The sequence below is a fragment of the Vitis vinifera genome, chromosome 13 (genome assembly GCF_030704535.1).
Source record: "Vitis vinifera cultivar Pinot Noir 40024 chromosome 13, ASM3070453v1".
Lineage (NCBI taxonomy): Eukaryota > Viridiplantae > Streptophyta > Magnoliopsida > Vitales > Vitaceae > Vitis > Vitis vinifera.
In genome coordinates this window covers 19,049,296-19,069,674 of record NC_081817.1, presented here as the reverse complement: position 1 = coordinate 19,069,674, position 20,379 = coordinate 19,049,296, and the positions used below count along the sequence as shown (strand labels likewise).

Here is a 20,379-nt window from a genome sequence, read left to right as displayed (position 1 = left end):
AGAGAATCCGTAAAAGGCCCTATTTTCCTCTGCCACTCTCAATCCTCACAGGTTCTAATCTAATCATGTTATTATTATTATTATTTTTTTTGCAACCCCCGTTTGATTCCCAAGAAAATCCATCCCCCATTCGATTTCCGGGAAAATTCATCCTCGTTTGATTTCCGAGAAAATCCAAGCAAAAACCCTGCAACCCCTGTTTGATTCCCAAGAAAATCCATCCCCCATTCGATTTCCGGGAAAATTCATCCTCGTTTGATTTCCGAGAAAATCCAAGCAAAAACCCTGCAACCCCCGTTTGATTCCCAAGAAAACCCATCCCCCATTCGATTTCCGGGAAAATTCATCCTCGTTTGATTTCCGAGAAAATCCAAGCAAAAACCCCAAGGAAAACCAAAAATCCCTGCGTTTTCTAGATCCGTTTTAGGGGTCTCTTTGTTATTGTGCGATTGGATTTAAATTTCACGAACCTTGAATCAAAACTGAGAAACAAGAAGAGGCGAGCCACTGTGCTGGAGAAGAGATGAAAACGGGAAGGAAAAAAAAACACGGGAAACAAATTGTTTTTTTTGGTTTAATTTTGTTCTGTGAACAGTAAAAAAACGGGGAAAACAAGATTTTGTTGTTCTCTAAACAGTGTCATTTTGAGAACACGGGAAACAACAAAAACAAAAATCACTCTCTCAACCAAACGAGTTTTTGGTGTTTTTTGTTTTCAAGAACAGAAAACAGTTCTTGAAAACACTAAACAAACAGGCCCTAAAATTTCTCAATTTCCAGAATTTCCCAATTTCCAATAATAAATCAACCCATAATCTTAAGTTTCCAATATTTTGTTCTTAAAAAAAATTAAAATAAACTAAGCCTAATCTAAATTAAAATTTTCTAAAAAACATCTAATATGTCCAAAACTAACTAACAATTCTAATATATAAATTTAAGGTTAGAATCTTACTTGGAAATATCTTAATTTCAAACTCTAGACCTTCAAATCTTCAGTCTTAAGTTCTCCAATTCTTTGATTTTTAGTTAATAGGGTTTTTTTTTAATAGAGAAGACAATAAGAAAATTTAATTTATACATAGGATTATTAATTGTAAAAGGACTCTTTTACCTTTAATTAATTAATTAATTAATTTTTAATTTACTATTTTGCCCCTAGAGTTTATTTTGGGTTGTTACATACCTTGATAGCATATAAAGTGCTTTCATAAGATCAAATGGATTAGCTTTCCTAAAAAAAATGAAGTTTGCTTCTTCTTTTTGCTTCTTCACTATGCCATGTCCTCTAGCCCTATAAGACTTCACCTTTTGTCTCTTAAGACACCACCTTTTCTCCTTAAGATGCCACTTTTTCTTCTCAAGATCTCACTTTTTCTCCCCAATACTTCATTTTCTTCAAGATCTCATTTTTTTCTTCCTACTCAATTAGTGGCAATCGTGTTCTCTCTCTCTAATGCATGAATCTCCCTTTTTAATGATGTCTTCCAACTCTTTTTCAATATTATGGCTACCCTCTTCCCAACTCTCAATGTCATGATCTCCTAAAAGAGTCTCATAATCGTTTTTTTTTCCTTATTTTTCTCCTAATAGTCGTGTGTGTTCCTTCCAAAGAAAGTCCTCCATCTCAACTTCCAAAAGAATCCTTCTTTCCTTATCTTCTTCTTATGGCTATGTACATTTGCTATGTTATACTTGTTGAATTAACCCTATTGTTTTATGGAAGCGCTTTGGATTGCAATTGAGGTACGTTCATTTTCTTTCTTATATGCTTAATTGCACTTGATATGCATGTCTTTTGTAAGTAATATTTTGCTAAGCTTTTGTTATTATCATTGTTACCCTATTTTTGTTCTTTAGTATCCATGATTTACAGATCAATTGTCATAGTCATCTCAACTTAATTAGTAAAGACATTTATTTAAGGTTTAAAGGGGTGCTACCCTATGGTACCTTCATCATAGGTAACTTGACCCCTAAACTTAGACTTTATTTTCAAAGATAAGGGATTATGAACTTCTTTCCCGCTGCTTGCCCATGCGTGGGTCGACTCGCTCATATCGTGTTTGTTTCCTTAAGAATGTCCTTAAAGTATTTATGTTAAGAGAGAAGTAAGCCATGAGTGGTGCAAAGGACTTCAATTTTTGAAAAATAGCTTAAGGAATCGAGATCCTTGAGGAAAAAAATGAAGGGAGAGGGCATCAATAACCTGTTATTTAGTTGCTTCGTTGTTGTTCGTGACTATGATATCATTAACATAAACAATCAAAAGAACAATTAGTTGTCCTTGGTGAAAAATAAATAATGACATGTTAGATTGAGAGTTATTGGAACTATTGGAAAAAAGAAAATTTCTTAATTCATTATACCAAGCCCTCGACACTTATCGAAGGCCTAAATGGCTTTACGTAGCTTGCACACATGATGAGAGAACTACTTGTCAACAAATCTAGGTTGTTGTTGCATACAGATGTCTTCAAGGAAAGAGTCTTAAAGAAAAGCATTGTTAACATCAAGTTGGTAAAGAGACTAGCCAAACTGTACAATACATGTGAGAATAAGGCAAATTATTTTTGGCTTCACCACGAGGTTAAACATGCCATGGAAGTCGATGCTAAGATGTTGACAAAATCCATTTGCAATGACTTGAGCTTTGTAGCACTTGATTGACCCATCCAACTTACACTTAATCTTGAAAATCCATTTACACCCAACTATGTTTTGTGTGTTAGAATTTAAAATTAGTTCCCAATTATGATTTTGTATGATAGCATATGCCATCAACATATTGGATATGAAAGTGTTACCTTTCCTAATAGTTTTAGTGGTGATGGATGTGATCCATCAACATATGCCATCAAATCACAACCAAAAACTAGTGTAGAGAACATTGTTCTTTAAGAGAGATAGTTACTGCCACTAGTGAGTTTTAGGGGAAGTTTTGTTGTTGCATTCATCGACACCAGTATGGTTGAGAGAGTGCTTCCACTTGACATGATAAGAGTGGGATATGACGGTGATTTGGAGGAGTGAGATTCTTCGACCATTGAAATCGTATTAGGATGGAAAAACACATAATTGGGGATTGAGAAATTTGAGAGTACTAAAATGGTTGCTCGTAGAGCTATACGACTTTAATACCATAAAGAAATAAAACATTTGAAGAGAAAAACTCTCCATTTTGATTCACAATTCACATGGGTGTGTATACACATATAATGTCTTGATACATGGAGTGATTACAATCGTGGATTTGATTTCTAACAAATTTTTAATATAATAAACATAGAAATGTTAATAGAATGACTACAAGAATTGTGAGATTGGCTTAATCAAGTGCGTTGGTCATATGAATTGTCTATAAAAAAAATAAAGAAGAAAAGTTTATGCACTCGTCAAAAATATTATCTAATCGAGTTCAAGATAAAACCTATATGATTAAAAGCTAATACCACATGGAAATATGTAAAATAATAAATATTTTCAGAAGGGCATGATTGGAATAAACATGGAAAGATGTTCACATTTTTCACACATTTTCAAATCAGCGAATCAAAACAAGCCTTTTCAGAGGAGCTCTTTGACTTCAAGGCTCAAGCCGGTCAGAACAGGCGTTCCGCTCTTTCCAAACCCAGTGAGCGGGTTGGAGTGAGATTTCGATTGCCGCCACTCTTCTCTGTATTTTCACACCGGCGATCCATGGCCGGAAAATGGCTCCCGGCGGCCGAGCTCACCGCAAGCGGACGCCCAGTTCTCTGCCCCGGAGAAATCGAGAGCTCCCTCCTCTCCTCCGTCGACCTTCATTCTGAAGAAAACCCCAATTTCCCCAACTTCAAGTCCGGCATTCTCATCCTCACCACTCACCGCCTCCTTTGGATCTCTGACTCCGCCCCTGGCACTGCGACCGCGGTGGCCGTTCCTCTTGCTGCCATTAACCACATCTTCCCCCTCAAGAAGTCCATCAAGTCTATGTTCGCCTCCCCAAGGATTCGCTTCCAGGTCTCCGCGGCCCCGGACGGCAAAGTGGATGCCGGTGGATCAAATCTGGCCGTGATCACGCTGGTGCTGAGAGGGAAGGGCGATCACGAAGCTTTCGTGAGCAAGTTTTGGGAGGCGTGGAGGGCTCGGGCTTGGGAAAGCGAGACTCCGAAATCGGGTTCGAGTTCGGGCACCGGAGGGTCTGGTTCGAGGGAGGGAGAGTCCGGGTGGTCTAGTAATGGATTGCGGTTGGCGGGGGTTTCGGGGATTCTGAGGAAGGAGCAGGAGATGTGGGAGAGCACAGATAAGAGCTTGCAGGAGGCTTTTCAAGATTTGAATGCTCTCATGGTATGTGTGTTTTGTGGAATTTTCTGTTTGGTTGCTGAGAAAGTGTTGGAAATGAATAGAGGGGTGGAAATGAGAATTATTTTGTGTTGCTGGAAATGTAAAAAATTAAACATGGAATGGAAAACATGTTTGTTAACTTGGAAAAGATTTTCTGAATGTATAATTTTAAGAAAATATGGTTCGTACTGAATAAGTTTTCATTATCTTTTGAAAATATTTGTTGAAAACCATTTTTTGCATTTTTCAAAAAGTAGAAGCTATGGAGTAAACAATCAGATGGAGCACATACTCAATTCTTTCTGCTTTCAAAAATGACACCCAAAGCAAAAGGTTTTTTCTTTCTTACCTTTGCCCTTATTCTTTTTCCTGAAAAACTACAACTATTTTCAAAAAGATAATTTGTTTGTGTTTAGGGCCTAGAATTTTGGCTTGACGGATGATGTTTCCACCTTGTGGTAAGCAAGACAGGATGGATGTTAAAATTCAAGGTCTTAGTTTCTTTTTATTAATATTCTCAGTTTGCTTGCACTTCATCGATTTGGAATTATCACTCCATTTGTTAGGGAAGAAGAGAATAAAAGAGTAGATAATATCATGCTTCATAAAATCTTCTCATTTCCAATTGTTGATTCATCCATACTGGATAGAAAGGTAGAGAACTCGGGTTAGTAGAAAGGAAAGTAAATTGCTCTCTATGCACCAAAATACGTCTTAAAAATGAGGTGGTTTGGAGAGAGACTTGATATAGCAGTTGAGAACTACCATTATGCTTAGAAGGTACCAGCCCTTTATGGAAGTGCTAGGAGGGCTATTTTCGTGTGTTTGCTTAAATTGAAGAAAATGGTGAAACCTTATTTTTCATTCTAAATTATGTGCACACTTTCACTGTCATGGCAAATGCAATTTTGTTTGCAGTTATCCATGCTAAGATATAAAACACTGCCAAGCTTCTGTTTTTACAAAGGTGCTGCTACGCCTGTGAAAATGGGCACACCAGTTTCACCATAATATTCCAAAAAAAGCTGTATATTAACTTCCTGTATATTAACTTTTAGTTGTTAGACAAAAAGTTTGAATTATGTGAAAGCAATTCCAGAATTTGGATAATGGTTGCAACACTTGTGTGTAGCATGAGCAACCTTCTGGCCCACATTATTGATGCATGTGAGGCTTATTTTTTCAGAATCTGAAGTTTACTTTTTCTCCTATCGGTCATGAGTGAAATTGCCAAGACAGAATTCTGGCCAGTACTAAATCTATCAATTGAGCTTGTAATAGTTTTTATTGTGTTCTTTACTAAATTTCTTTGGTTTAGCTAGTTTTATGTTTTAAAAAGCGCAGTGGTTTTACAGAGTAAGGCTAAAGAGATGGTGATGCTAGCTGAGAAAATGAGGCAGAAACTTTTATCTGGTCCAACAACTCAACCTGGGGCAAATGATGAGGAAATGGGTTCCAAACAAGAGATGCAAGATTGGATGTTGAGTGTTGGTATTGCATCCCCAGTGACAAAAGAGTCTGCTGGTGCTCTTTATCACCAACAACTTTCCCGCCAGGTTCTTCTCTCTCTCTTTTTTCTGTTTTGTAACAGAACTGAGGTTTTAAATATAACCTTTATTAGAAAAGCATGCAAAGAGAGATGAAGATGTCAAAATAGGGTTATTGAACTTAACTTATTATCATTGTTTTTTTACAGTCAACTTCAGCATTTTCCTGTTAAAACATGTGATGGAATATAAAATTATTACTGATGCAAAAACTTTTGGGACTTGGTAGTTTTATAAGTTATATCTGTCAAACCTATGTCTGAAGTATTTGAATATATATACACTTCAAATTTAATGCACCCTATCATAACCCTAAGGTAATGCAACACATCAAGTGGTCCTCATGAGTAGCACAAGGCTCAGTTTTGGGAGATATAATTGATATGGGAAACAGAAGCTGTTGGAAGTCTATTTATAAGGACATTTTTATGTTTCCTCTATTTTCCTTAAAGAATTTTCAGTGGCTTTAAGAATGGAATTTGAGTCCTAGTGTGTTACTATGTTGGGTAGGGAGATTTCATATGGTTTTAGGGTTAAGAAAAATATAAGTAAACAAAAACATGAATATTCCTTAGTTTTTCTATAATTTTCCTTGTGGACAATTTGGATATAAAAGATAGAATATCCCTACTAGTGTCATGTTAATGGTTCTGACAATAAGTTGAAAATTATAAAGATGGAAAAGCAGGAGCCTCAAAGCATAGAATTAGTAGAGAGTGGGGCCAGGGACATCTGAAGTGGTGGGGAGCTTTCTTGGAGCTAGTAGTTGCAAACTAATTTTAAATCCAAAGATGTGGGTTGGTTAAAGAAGCTAACTAAATTTAAAATAAAAATTTTAATGACAAATATTTTCTGCTCTCTGGAAGTATTGAATCAACTGCACAAACAGACACACCACTGACCTGGTCTAACTTATCAAGCTTCCATTTGTGCGAATATGCATGAGAGCCCAAATGTTGATAGGTTGTAAACTAGCCCCTTTCTTGATCCACAATTCTCTAGATGATCTTGGAATGCTTTAATGGAAGCAAGTTCAGCAGGTATATTGTCATATTATCTTTAAGGCTTTTAGCTTAACCGCCAGAATATGACTGTACGAGCACTGTACACTGTACCCATCCCACCAGTTCTTACACTGTACCCGTCCCACCAGTTCTTGATAAGATCTTTGAAACCTTCCACCTTCAACCACATATTTTCAAATCTGAAAGGAGTTTATCCTTTCCTTATCTCTCTACCATCTAGTAGGATTGTTGCATGGTGTAAGGCTGGATTTGGAAGGGTGCTTTGGAACAAGCCACTGAACTGATTCTCCCAATCATTAGAAAGAAGAAAATGGTCCAGCCTAGAAGCTAACCTGTTATTTAATCTGCCACACCAAGTAAACGAATCCACTAGATAGTGGGAGATCTTTAAGATCCAACTCCTGGATACCATTGCCCCTACAGCAGAAGACTAGTTGTCCCATTCCAAAGCAACTCCCTCAGTGTCCTGTATCTCCGTCTGCAGCTTTTCTACTGAAAAGCCTGAAGAACCCTCACTTCCTACAACTCTCAACCCTCCAAAATTCGACACCTCACCTGCTTGTTGAAAACCTGCAGACCCCATGCATCCAGGCATGTGTGAAGCCCCCAATGTTTTCTCCCTTGCTTCCAGCCATTCCTTGTAAGGAGTCACCTGAGCGACCCCAGGTGGGAGCTATTGAACAGTGAAACAGAGCTGCCTTACAACCACCTGCAACCTCCCTGACACCTTTCTCCCATTTATCTTGATCAAAATCCTTGCCCACTGAAGGTTCTTTCCCCCTGTAGTCTCCTGATCCACCCCCAGATAGCCCCCATGAGCATCACCCACTTGTTTGAAGAAATCTCTTTGCCAAAGGAAAAGCAGAACGCCCACAATCCTCTGAAACAGCCAGTTTCTGGGCATCATCTTTCTAGCATTAGGTCTTTTGCTTAAAAACATGCACCCGTTCTTGCAACACCCTTTTTGCCTCCCTTCCAAGCTCAAATTAAAAAAAGATAATGGAGCCTCCCAACAAGGATAGCTTTAAGGTTCCCTTTTAGTTTCCAATGATATATGGCCCACTCCTTTAAAGGAGGTAACAGTGGAGCCTCATCCAAGAAGTCTCCCCACCACTTCACCTGGCACTGCTTAAGTAGCTGCATTTTCAAATCTTATCAAAAGAAGAGATGGAGAAAACTACTCCAATGGAATTAAGAGTATAACCATACATCACTGAAGCACTACATGAACATGTATAAGAAAAAGCTGCTCGACACTCAAAGGCGTAAAAAATCCCCAAAAAAGGACCCTAATACATTTCTCCTCCTTTTGCTAAAAGTTTGGTGACATTAATAGCTGAACAAGGAGACCAAGAGGAAGAACAATCCAAGGTGCAAGCAATATCTAGAGTTGGATGGAGTGAGCCATCTTAAAGTAGTGCATGTGTATAATATCTACTATGGCTGTTGTATCATACCATGCAATAGAGGCAAAAATCACAAGAATCTAAGATTGCTTAGAATGAACTTGGGACTTTGTTCTCCTTTTTTCTTTATTGGACATGCTCATTCAGTACACATACAATCAACAGTTTTTTTTTTTAATAGGTAAATTTTTGTCTCCATTGGGACTTGAATCTGGAGCCTCCCACAAACCCTCCCCTATCCTTTACCACTTGATCCAAGACTCAAGGGCTTACATACAATCAATAGGCTTGAACACACTATCCCATAATCAGCCCTTGTCATGTCATGTCCAGTGTGGGTATGTTATACTTTATGGAGTATCTATGTAATATAGGTTTCACAGCACCAATCTCATTTTTCCTCATATTTTACTTAATTCCATTTTTCTTGTTATGATTTTTCATGGATATTTTTCAATGGTTGAATGACAAATTGTCTTTTTTTTTTTCACTGCTAGTTGGCAGATTTTGTCAAAATTCCACTTGAGAAAGCTGGAGGAATGATTAATCTTATAGACATCTATTGTCTTTTCAATCGCGCCCGTGGCACAGGTTTTGTTATATTTTTTAGTTTATGAGTGCTTGTTTATAACTTCTTTCATTTCTTGTTAGCTGTGAAACATGACAACAAACTGATCTTTACCTCTCTCTTACACAGAATTAATATCGCCAGAGGATTTATTACAAGCGTGCTCTATTTGGGAGAAGTTTGATGTGTATGCACGACTTTATTTTGAGCTGATTCATGTTGCACTAGGGTCATATATTGAATTTGAGATTATGATGCAAATGTGGAAACTAATGGTTGTCATTACTCATGTCCAGAGAAATTTAATTGTCAGAGTTATGGGCTCATGTTTAGATGTTTCTAGAAATTTTTCTTATTGTTTTTTGTTTGACAGTCCAGTGATGCTTCGGAAGTTTGATAGTGGAGTCATGGTCATCCAAAACAAGTCTCACACGGATGAAGAGGTAATTTCGTTTATCTCTATCCTCTTTCATGCTGATCAAATCATGGTCTGGTCGCCATTTATCATCTGTCTTTTAGTTGGCATAAGTTCGCTACACAATTATTATTATTTTTTTTTTATCAGAAACAAAATATATGTATTAATAGAGAAAAGAGACATGAGAAGGATGAGAAATCCTCCCCAATAAGTACAAACCTGATCAAAAGAACGAAGTAAACCTTCACTAACCAAGGAAGGCTATACAAGAGATACAAAAGGCCGCATGATTGAAAGAACTAACTATTCATAAAAAAAAATGATTGAAAGAACTAACTTAACTAAGTAAACCTCCACTAACCCAATGAGGGCTATACAAAAGGAATGAAAGGCCTATACAAGTAAAAGAATCCTGACCCTATAACCCAACCCTGGGGTGTACATAACTGAAGCCAACTAAGCTGGATTACACTCAAAGGATAAGGTTTAAAATGTCTGTACAGTAAGCCCAAAAAGAAACATGAAAATGAATTTGATCCCACATCATCTCTGCCGTTTTCGAAATGTCCTCGAAAATCCTAACATTTCTCCTCTCCACACAATCCATAGGAGAGAAAGAGATGCGATCCTCCAAAGAGTCTTGCCTCTTATAGAATTCCCAAAACACTTGAAGGAGATCACCAACATATCGCAAATACTGTTAGGCTGAACTCACTCCATCCCATCCTATGAAAAGATTCTATGCCACAGTCCCAAAGTAATCAGACAATGCAAAAAGAGATGATCAATCGTCTCTCTGCTCCTACAAAGGATGCACCAATCTGGGCTAAGGGTTTTGAAAAGTCTTCTCAATTGCAACATGTTATTGGTATTTACCTTCTTATGAGCCATTAACCAAGCAAAGGCCCTGGCCTTAGAGGGGACTTTTGAGTTCCACAAAAATTAGCTAGGTAGAAAGGAAAAGAATTTGAGACACTGGCTAAGGCTGAAAAAAAAGATTTAATTGAGAAAAATCCGGGAGAGGACGGAATCCAAGCTTTCACATTTGGAACTAAAGGAGTCAAATGAGCAAGTTAGGCTTTTTAAGTTAACTGGTTGCTGTCCCATGTAATCCATATAAATTTTAAAAAATAAATATTATACTAATAACAAGAGCAATGGATATGGTCCTAAAGTTATTAAAAAAAATATTTGCAGAGGTGGAGATTAGAATGATTCACAATGAATCATTCTACCAGAGATGTTCTTTAGTGAATAAAAGAAGTCAATGATTATGGGTACTATTAATTCTTGATATTGTTATCTTTAGAGATATAAATTTGATATAGGGGGATGAAAAATACTTACAATGAAAGAAAACTAATGAAGATTGGAGATGCCATTTGAACAAATATCTATTGCATCTTAAAACGCTTGACAACTTGATTACAAGATCATCCGTTGATAATATTTAAATGCAAATAGTGAATATGTAAAGGTTGCTAATTAAGGAGCTTATTTCTTAGTTGCTGATTTTTCTGGAATGGTGCTACTTGATCTGTTCTCTTCTGCATCTGCAAATCACTGAGTTCATCCAAAATTTGCATCCAAGCAAACCATGCAACATTAATGGAATTGGGGCCTTACATATAAATATGGATGGGAAAGGCCTGTCACTACATGTATGTAATGCAAATTCACCAAAAGCAGTGGAAACTTGGTCCAAAACAAGGATCTTGTGTCATCAGTTGAACAATGTTTGAAGGCTTAGACTATTAATAACCAAGAAGTTCCTTTGACTTTCGAAAATCAATCTCCCTTATGCTAACATGTTAAAAAGAAACAATAAAAAAAAGAAGAAGAAAAAACTGCAATTATTATAAATCAGGTGGGTGGTGTATTTAGCTAATCTTATTAGCATTCCTTAGTTCTGTACTTAATATTAGTGGTTAACTCATGAGAAAGTTAATCTTAGTGTGTAGTTACAGTAGTGGTACCACAGCAAGCTATTGTTGTGGGACTATTCCAGCTACTTCTGGTAGTTACAGTTTGCATTTTTGTATCATGGGACAACTTAAGCTTATTGTAGTTTTGACTGAAGTTACTAGAGTTTTATTTTTAGTTTCTCTTATATCTTGTTAGGGTATTTTCTTAAGTTGAAATCCCTCTGGAAGCTTTTAGCACCATAGATTCCTGTTGAAGAGTTTCTTTTTTCTTCTTCAAAGCTTTTCTGCAAAAGCATCCAGTCCATGGTTTTATTTGGAAAAGCTTTTTCATCTAAAGTACTCTATGTTAACCAAACACGCTGTTAAGTCCTTTAAGTATAAAAAAGAAGGGGTAGTTTTCAGAATTGATTTTGAAAATGCTTATGATCATGTAGATTGGGGTTTTCTGGACCATGTACTAGAAATGAAGGGGTTTAGTCCTAGATGGAGGACTTGGATGAGAGGTTGTTTGTCCTTGGTAACTTTTGCAATTGTGGTGAATGGAAATGCCAAAGGATAGGTCAAAGCAACTAGAGGACAAAGACAATGGGATCCTCTATCCACTTTTTCTCTTTGCCTTTGTAGCTAATGTGTTAAGTAGGATGATGATGAGAGGGTCTTCCCCTTGGGGGAGGGGGGGAGAGGAACCCAAAGACGTGTTTTTTGGGATCCAATGATTGAGAGAATATTGCGAAGATTAAATGGGTGAAAAAAGGCCTATTTATCTTTAGGTGGAAGGATAATTCTTATCCATTCATGTCTCTCCCATATTCCTAGCTATTTTTTTATCATTGTTCAAGATTCCCGCTATAGTGGTTGGAAAAATTGAGAAATTGCAAAGGGATCTTCTTTGGTTAGGGGGTGGGAGATTAAGAGAGACTATCTTATAAGCTGAGATTTAGTATGTAAGCCTAAGGTGGAAGGGGGATTGGGGTTTGGGAAGATTTCTCTAAGGAATTGTGCTCTATTAGGGAAATGGCATCAAGTTATTCTATAGTTTTAAAAAGCTTAAGGCGTACAAAGGCACAAAGTCCTCTTGAATCCTAAGGTGTAAGGCACACCTAAGGTGTGGGCTTTAGTGAAGTGAGGCGCACCTATTTTACATATATAATTTGATATAATATAATTAAATTTAAAGAGGCTCGAAAAGGTATGTCTATTTTTCCTTGATTTTTCCTTTCTTCTTCTTCCTCTTCTTCTCTTCTGCTCTCAATTCTCACATTAGGTTGCAACACACACGACATGAGCAAAGGCAAAGGCGGCTGATTAGGGCTTTTTTTTGGGTTTAAATGGAATCAAAATGCAGCTTTTCTGAATAACTCCCTAACTCTAGATTATTCTTATGCCAAATAATTCCGGAATCTTGAATTTGTTGCTAGGTTATTTACAATGAGAAAGGAAATGAGAGGAGAAGTAACAAATTTGTTACTTTCAAAAAATGATGAGGAAAGCATACAACCCTTTCTAGGACAATGCAAATTACAAAACTTAATACATGTTATTGAGTTATATTCTTTCATACAAGTCATAAGCACTCACATTGAATGACCATTTTGAATATTTGACATTGTTGTGCTAACTTGTTAATTTGAAAACCCTTTGTGGAAGATTATGGCCATATTAGTTCTTAGTTTCTTATCATTCAATAAGCATCTTGTGTTTCATAAAATTAGGTGCAATATAATCCTTATGTAGGGGTCATCCTATCTAACTTTTAGGCATTAAGATTAGGGATGGCAACAAGGTGAATTTAGGGTAGGTCACCCCTATCCCAATCCTTTCCCTATTAATTAAATCAATTTCCATCCCCATCCCAATAAAAAAAATTAAATGGGGTGAGGTAAGGTGGGTAATTTTCCATACTCACCGCACCCATTTACTTGTGGGTAATTTTCCATACTCATCACTCTCATTTACTAGTGGGCAATTTTCCATACTCACCATGCCCATTTACCCTTTTTTTTTTTTAATATATATATGTTAAAAATTGTTCTTATATTAAAAATAAATGTAATTTGTAAACAAATAAATATTATAATTGTTTATAATTTATTTTAATGAGAGATACATTTTTTTATTGGGGGAATTATGTAACCATGAATTGTCCATAAAATATGGATAAATTCAGAATCCAAAAAAGTCACTTTTATGGGGAGTACATTTTGGGGAAAATAATTCTCATTCCATGTACTAGAATAGTAACTTTTTGCATGTTTCTAAGAGTGCCCTCCAACCAATTGAAGGTGGGCTACCACTTATATAAAACTAACTGACAAGTACACTTGATTGGACCCACGTACGTAGCTGTCACATCACACATCACCACTTCAGCCTTTACATCAAACATGTCATTCGAGATAGTAACAAAATTTTTACCAAAAAGCAACAATGCTAGTAACTAAAAGTACCACTACAGATAGAAGGATGTACTAGCCTATTTATAATTCATCACCACTTTCGCTTGTATATCAAATATGCCACTAAAGATAGCAACATTGTTTTTACTTAAAAGTAACAACGTTAATAACTAAAAGTATCACTATAGATAGTAGGATGTACTAGCTTATTAAATTTTTTATTGTCATTGCTATGAGTTTGACAGTGATTATTAAATAATATGCTAGAAAAATACACATAATGTACCTTTTAAAAACATTATTTATTAAAATAAAAACAATTTTATGGTTTAAATTTTTAATTAAACAAAAATGTACTTTTTTTTACATATTTAATAAAAAACATTAGTCTTTTTTATTTTATTTTAAATATCATTGTATTATGATGGGAATTGTGAATTTATGTTTAAAATTTTAATGCAAACACTTTAAAAATTTTAATTTTACATACCTTCAAATATTGCGTTTAAAATTAAATACTCTTAAAGAATGATCATTACTAATTTTTTGTTGGATGAAATTAAACGTAAGTTAATATTTTTTAATATTATTTTTCTGTTTTTATTTTGAAGAAAACAAAAAATGTAGTTTTTACACATGTGGACGGTGTTTTTTTATTTTTAGTTTTTTTAAATTTAGGTTTAATGTTCTATAAAAAATTCAGAAAAAAAAAATGAGACCCATAATATAAAAATTATAAATATTATAAATATAAAAATATTATGAATGCGAAACAAAATAAAATATTATATATATATATATATATATATATATATATTTGAAATCAATATTATTTAAAATATTAGTATTCATTTATTTATTTATTAGATTGTTAATTATTATAGGTGAGTATATTTTTATATTAAAAACTAATTTATTTTAATTCATTAATTACACATGATGTTAAAATAAAAATTTAATAAAGAAAAGGAAAAAAATAATGAATAAATGAATAAATGAATTTTACTTTTAAAAAATAAAGTTTGCTCTTTAATTAAGTAGATTTTAAAAAATAGGGACAAAAGATGAGAATTATTACAAAATTAATTAAAATCAAAGTATTAAAAAAGAACAAAATTTAATTTATTTAATTGTAATATAAAACTTAATTTAATTTGGTGAGAAGGTGAGAATGGCGGAGAAGGGAAAAAAGAAAACAAAGAAAAAAAAAAGGTGGGGGAGGCTAAAAAATTGGCCCGTTCAAGTGAGGAAAAAAAAGTCAAACAGAAAGAAAAAAAAGAAAAAAGAAAAAAAGTGAGGGAGCCCACTTTCAATTGATTGGAGGGCAATTTTGCAAATATACATAAAGTTACTATTCTAGTACATAAAATGAGGATTAATTTCCCTAAAATGTACTTCCCATGAAAGTGACTCTTTTGGGTTCTGAATTTATCTGTATTTTATGGATAGGACATTTTTACATGATTCCCCCTTTTTTATTTTGTGTTTAAAGAGAAAGAAATAAAGAAATAAATTAAATTATTTTTTACTTAATTATATATATGCATATATATGTGTGTTTACTTAATTATATATATATATATGTGTGTGTGTGTGTGTGTGTGTGTGTTTAGGATGGGATGGAAGGTAATACTCGAATTTGCCCCAAACCCGCTATGAGTTAAAAAAAAAAAAAAAAAAAAAAATCCCAAACTTGCCTTTAATTTGTTTAGGCTTTTTGTAAACCTATTCTATTAGGAGTGGGATGAGGTGGGTGCCCGAAACACTTGCCCCATTTGCCCCATTCCCATCCCTAGTTAAGATATGCTTTAGACGTGGATGATTATCACCAGAGATTCCCAATATTGAGCATAACTTAGGCTTTCCTCTGTTTGCATAAATAATGGAGGTTTATATCTAGTTGATGCATAAAAGTATTCATTAGGGCAGGTGAGAGAGAACCACAATGTGGTATGTCCTTCATATAATTGGAATAACAATTACCTTTGTTGTTTAAGATATGGGTTTTTAGAAAGGTGGATATTAGATCATAGAAGGATGCATTCTCTTCTCCTAAATGGGATTGCAAAATAAACATTAAAAGCCCCTGATCTATGTTGTCAAAAGACTTTCCAATATCTGACTTCATTAGTTTATTGACTCAGTTCCAGCTTTGGATTTTAGTAAAGGTAATAAGGGCTCTACCTTTCCTAAACTAGTGAGATTGACTTAAAAAAATATCTTCAAAGATAATATTTAATAAATGAGAAAGCACATCCATAATGATGATATTGGTCTTGTTCGGCTGGGTAATGGCTCATATTTGCCCAGGTTTGTTTGGTTTAGGAATCCATGAGCGATACATTGAGAAAAACTGAGAAGTAGAGTTCAATTCAAGATATCCTTTTTCATGTCTTGCAATTCCCTGTCAGCATTAGTTCCTTATAAGTGGACCTCGTTCCCAAAGACAATCCAACATGTTCATTATCTTATCCATCAAACCATTCTTTTTAAAAAACAACATTTTTCTTCCCTTAGAAGAGCCACAAATCTTCTCTACCTTTTGACTTAGCTCCCATTTCTTGTCTTTTCTTCTCAGCTGGTTTTGAACACCATGTAACATCATCTTCAACCACCTTTCAGTGCAGCCACAAAAGAATTGCTTATACAATAAACAGGTCCTTATATAATATAAGACTTACTAAAAGACTTACTTCTATTCATTAGGCCAGCATGAAACAAGAAAGATGTGCCTAAGGCAGTATGAAACAACTTTGCATGCCAAGAGAAGAAGAGAGATGTTCGCAATTACTACCACAAGAAAGCTGAACTCCTACCCTATCTCTAAAGGGGCCTGTCACTTCATTTGTACCTTCTTTGCTTAGGTTTCCAACTGGACTTAATGGCCTTTCCACCCACTGCTAGCAGGAGCAAAGTGCTTGAAAAGCCTGCTAAGAAAGATTGCTTCTATTGGCCTTTCTGTGCAACAGTCCACCGGTAGTGGAAAAGAAGGTTACCATACACACAAGAGTCTTTCAGTTTGTACAGAATCTGTTTCTTATCACTCAAGTAGTACAACAGAGGGAAGCCATAGGCCTTTATTCTGTACGTGGCCATACATAGCAACAACTCTCTGTTTTTCATTATTGACTCCATATGCATTGTTACAGTCCGTTAGAAATAGAATGTGCTACTGAAGCTTATTGCATATTATTGAGTAATATTCTTCCACAGAATGCATTGCTCACATTCTATATTATCAGCCTGAATATTTCAAACTGTCCTAACAAACGGCCCACTTAAAAACCTGTGCTCTACAGAAGATTTTGACCATATTTGTTCAAATGCAAGGGAAGGCATAGCTCTTTATTCTGTTATAAGACCTACCTAGAAACAACTTTCTGCTTTTCATTCTTCTGTTATTAGTGATCTCTTAGAGGTGGTATGTACCATGAAGATATAGGCTAAACTTTGACCATTTTTGTGTTGAGCCTTCTTGGAAGTAAGGATCAGATTTGAAGTGATTATTCTAAGAAGAAAAACAACGCAAGAAGGGTCTCTTTATAACATGACCATGGTTCATCCCACAAAAGATTATTTAATGTACAGAGAGTAGCATAGGAAAATAGGCAGATAAACACTAGTGTGGCTGACTTCACTTTCTTGAATGTGTCACTGTGGATTTAATGTGCAGAGAGTAGCATAGGAAAATAGGCAGATAAACACTAGTGTGGCTGACTTCACTTTCTTGAGTGTCTCAACAGTGGAAACACCCTTGTCTGTGTCATAATTGTTGCATTGAGCATTCTTGAAAGTAAACAGATGCTGTTTTTTTCAAGTGATTATTCTTAAAAAAGGAAAAAATAATGCTAGAACAATGATCTCTTTCGAACATTGTTTGTCACACTAAAGTGTATTTAATGTACAGGTGTAGGAAAACAGCAGATTAACTCTAGTTTGGCTAACTTTAACATCTTAAATGTATGAATTTTGAGTCTCTGAACCCACCTGAGTTTATAAATTGTGCTAAACATTCTATTCAAGAGGCTGTTGCAAATTGCTTTGCATAATTGAGTTGTGCTACCAAGTGTAGGTGTTTGCTAGGATCAAGTCCCTTGCCCTCAAGCCTGATGCTCTCAAAACTGGGTTGAGTGCAAGTGATGCTGCAATGACATTAGGGATTGCTCCAGCTATGGCCAAGGAGCATCTTCTAACTGCTGAGAGTAAAGGTATGCAGCATGCTTATCTACAAAATTCTTTGAGAATATTATGGATATAATGGAAATTAAATTTACTATTTGATACTGTTGGCAGGTTTTCTATGCAGAGATGTAAGCGCAGATGGATTTCAATTTTATATTAATTTCTTTCATGAAATTGATCCAAGTGATTTATACTTGTAAGTTGCTCTTTCAATGTAGCTAAGCCATATCTTTTGAATTCAAATGTCATCCATTCTACAACTTCTGGTACATTTTATTTACACAATTTCTAAGATAAAAAACTAATGAATTGCCTGCCTCCATTTTTACCCCTGGAATGCCATCTCATTTCTTAATCTGCCTTGCACATGGGTTTTTAAAAAACGGTAAACAATTTATTCATGCTATTTTGATTTGTATCTGAAATTTCAGCATGGCACGATTAGTTCTTTTCTCTATAATTCGTGAAAGCTGTTTGATTAGTGCATTCACATAAATTCATGCCACTTGCCTCTTCAACTCTTTCTTTGATGTATGAGGATGTATAGCTAAACACCAAGAAAATTTATATGCAATAAGTGCACCTACTTAATTACTTTTATGCAAATATTGATCTCACCTTGTTCCTTCTCTTGGTCCCCTCTCATTTAGTTAATGAGATTGCTGATTGTTGCATATTTTGTATGTATGTTGCTGCTGCCATTAGGATTTTGCTTTTGATCATCCTTTGTATTTTGGAAGAATTTCTCATCTTTTGCTTGTATCTAAAATTGTTATCAACGAACAGTTGGTTTCTGATAAAAAAACAAGAAAAAAAATAGTGATTTTACCTCTGGCCTTACCGTCTAGTTCTTTAAGCAGTAGGGTTAAAATGACTTGTGGAGCATGTGTAATATGATTGAGATGTGATGTTAAGCTGTTTCCTGCTCCTTCTTGGACTCTTGATGCTAATATTTCAAGTTTAGAAACGTTTATGCTTGGGGTGAGATTCGCTAGTTTATTAGACTTCCTGTAGAGAAAATAATTAGGAATTGATAAATTTCATAGACATGGTTGTATTTATTCCCTTCCCTATAGCTTACACTATATTCTCGTTTCTTTTTGTCATTTCTTAGAGAGTATATATATTTTTTATCAGATTAGAGGGTACCATATTAAACTTTGCTTCCACTATTATGTTCTTGATGGTTATTAGGGTGGTAAACTTTTGTATGTTCTTTTATTTTTTTTAATTTTTGATAGGCTCAACGCATGGTATGTTTCATCAGCTGATTCAGTTCAAGGCATCCTTATATTAATACACTAGTATACAGTCACTAAAAGGAGGACCACTCACTGCATCCTGACATAGCTAGAGAAAAGGGAAATGGAGTTTTATAATGATTTTAATTGTTATGTGTTTGATAATGTTAAAGCTTGATTTGAAAACGACCTTCTAGTCCCTTTTATTAGTGATATGTAGACTGCCTGAAGAATTCTTTTCTTTTTTTGTTTGTGCTTATTGTGATTATGATTAACATTATATTTGTACAGTGTGAAAGATTATGGGATCTATGACACGTGGGTTAAGGCTGCCCTTGCTTCTTGGTGAGAGATGCCCTGCCCCTAAAATCCCTTTCTATTTCTTTTCCTTCTTTCCTTTTGATGCAATGGAAAAAAGAACAATTTTTAGGTGTGACCAAAATACCATTTTCTTTTATAAATGCTGAGAATTTAAAGTCAGCTGAGGTGGTTTATATTCATTTTTCTTGTCCTCTCATTTCTTTAATTTTCTTTCTTAATTATTATTATTATTATTATTATTATTATTATTTTGTATTTAATGGTTAAGTTGGGAATTGAGCACAGATTCAAGGTCACGGAATTGCACTGCGAATTTAGTTCTCATTGTTGGACCCCAGAAGAAAAGATTTCATTCACACTTAGGTGCTGTTAAAGCTGCCACCTGCTTTTAGTCAGATTCAATCCTACATATATATAATGGAGGAAGGCCAGAGGCAAAAGCACACTGCTCATTTGTATGTATTAGTTGTATTATAAACAATGTTGAGCCATTTTATAGAGTTAGAAAAAGGGTGTGGGGTGGGGTGGTGTGGGAGGAAGCCTGCACTGGACACATGTGACTGGGAAAAGATGGTATATGCATCCCACATGGTTAAATTTTGTTCAATAAAGAAGCATTTTGGTGCTTGCACCTTGTCGTGCAACTCTATTCTCTCCCCCTTTTCTAGATGTTGATTTTGAACTTAGTTTGGTGAAATTCAGAATATTTTATATGTTATTTGATATTTCTCAAGAATTACACATGTCACAAGGATTAGTGCATGACCGAGAGCAAGGCAAAAACCATACACTTGGATTGATATGTTTTTGGAGCCTGTTGTTGAGGTCTTTGTTTCAACAATCCAGTCGTGTGGCATCATCATCATAATGCATGACCCTAAACCCTTGTGGATGCAGCAAAATTTGTGGCTTTTACCATTAAACGACACTTAAATGTTTGCAGGGCAGGCTTCTTGTCTTACTATTTGATCACTGAAATTCTGGATTCAATTGGGGGCTTGAAGCATGTCTCTACTACTTGGGACTC

General features: G+C 35.2%; 1 protein-coding gene across 4 annotated transcripts; it reads left to right on the top strand.

The window, feature by feature from the left end:
- Positions 1 to 3,504: 3,504 nt before the first annotated feature.
- Positions 3,505 to 19,996, top strand: LOC100267752 (vacuolar protein sorting-associated protein 36). 4 transcript variants are annotated; one of them, XM_002270918.5, is made up of 9 exons: positions 3,505 to 4,326; positions 5,679 to 5,879; positions 8,799 to 8,892; positions 8,999 to 9,056; positions 9,243 to 9,312; positions 17,681 to 17,816; positions 17,902 to 17,986; positions 19,323 to 19,376; positions 19,638 to 19,996. In XM_002270918.5, coding segments are annotated over exons 1-9 (1,509 nt in total). In that variant the 5' UTR covers positions 3,505 to 3,516; the 3' UTR covers positions 19,639 to 19,996. The 4 variants fall into 4 exon arrangements, with proteins under 4 accessions (XP_002270954.3, XP_019080148.1, XP_059598021.1 ...); XM_019224603.2 differs by having other exon boundaries at positions 19,323 to 19,996; XM_059742038.1 differs by having other exon boundaries at positions 8,999 to 9,312.
- Positions 19,997 to 20,379: the final 383 nt, after the last annotated feature.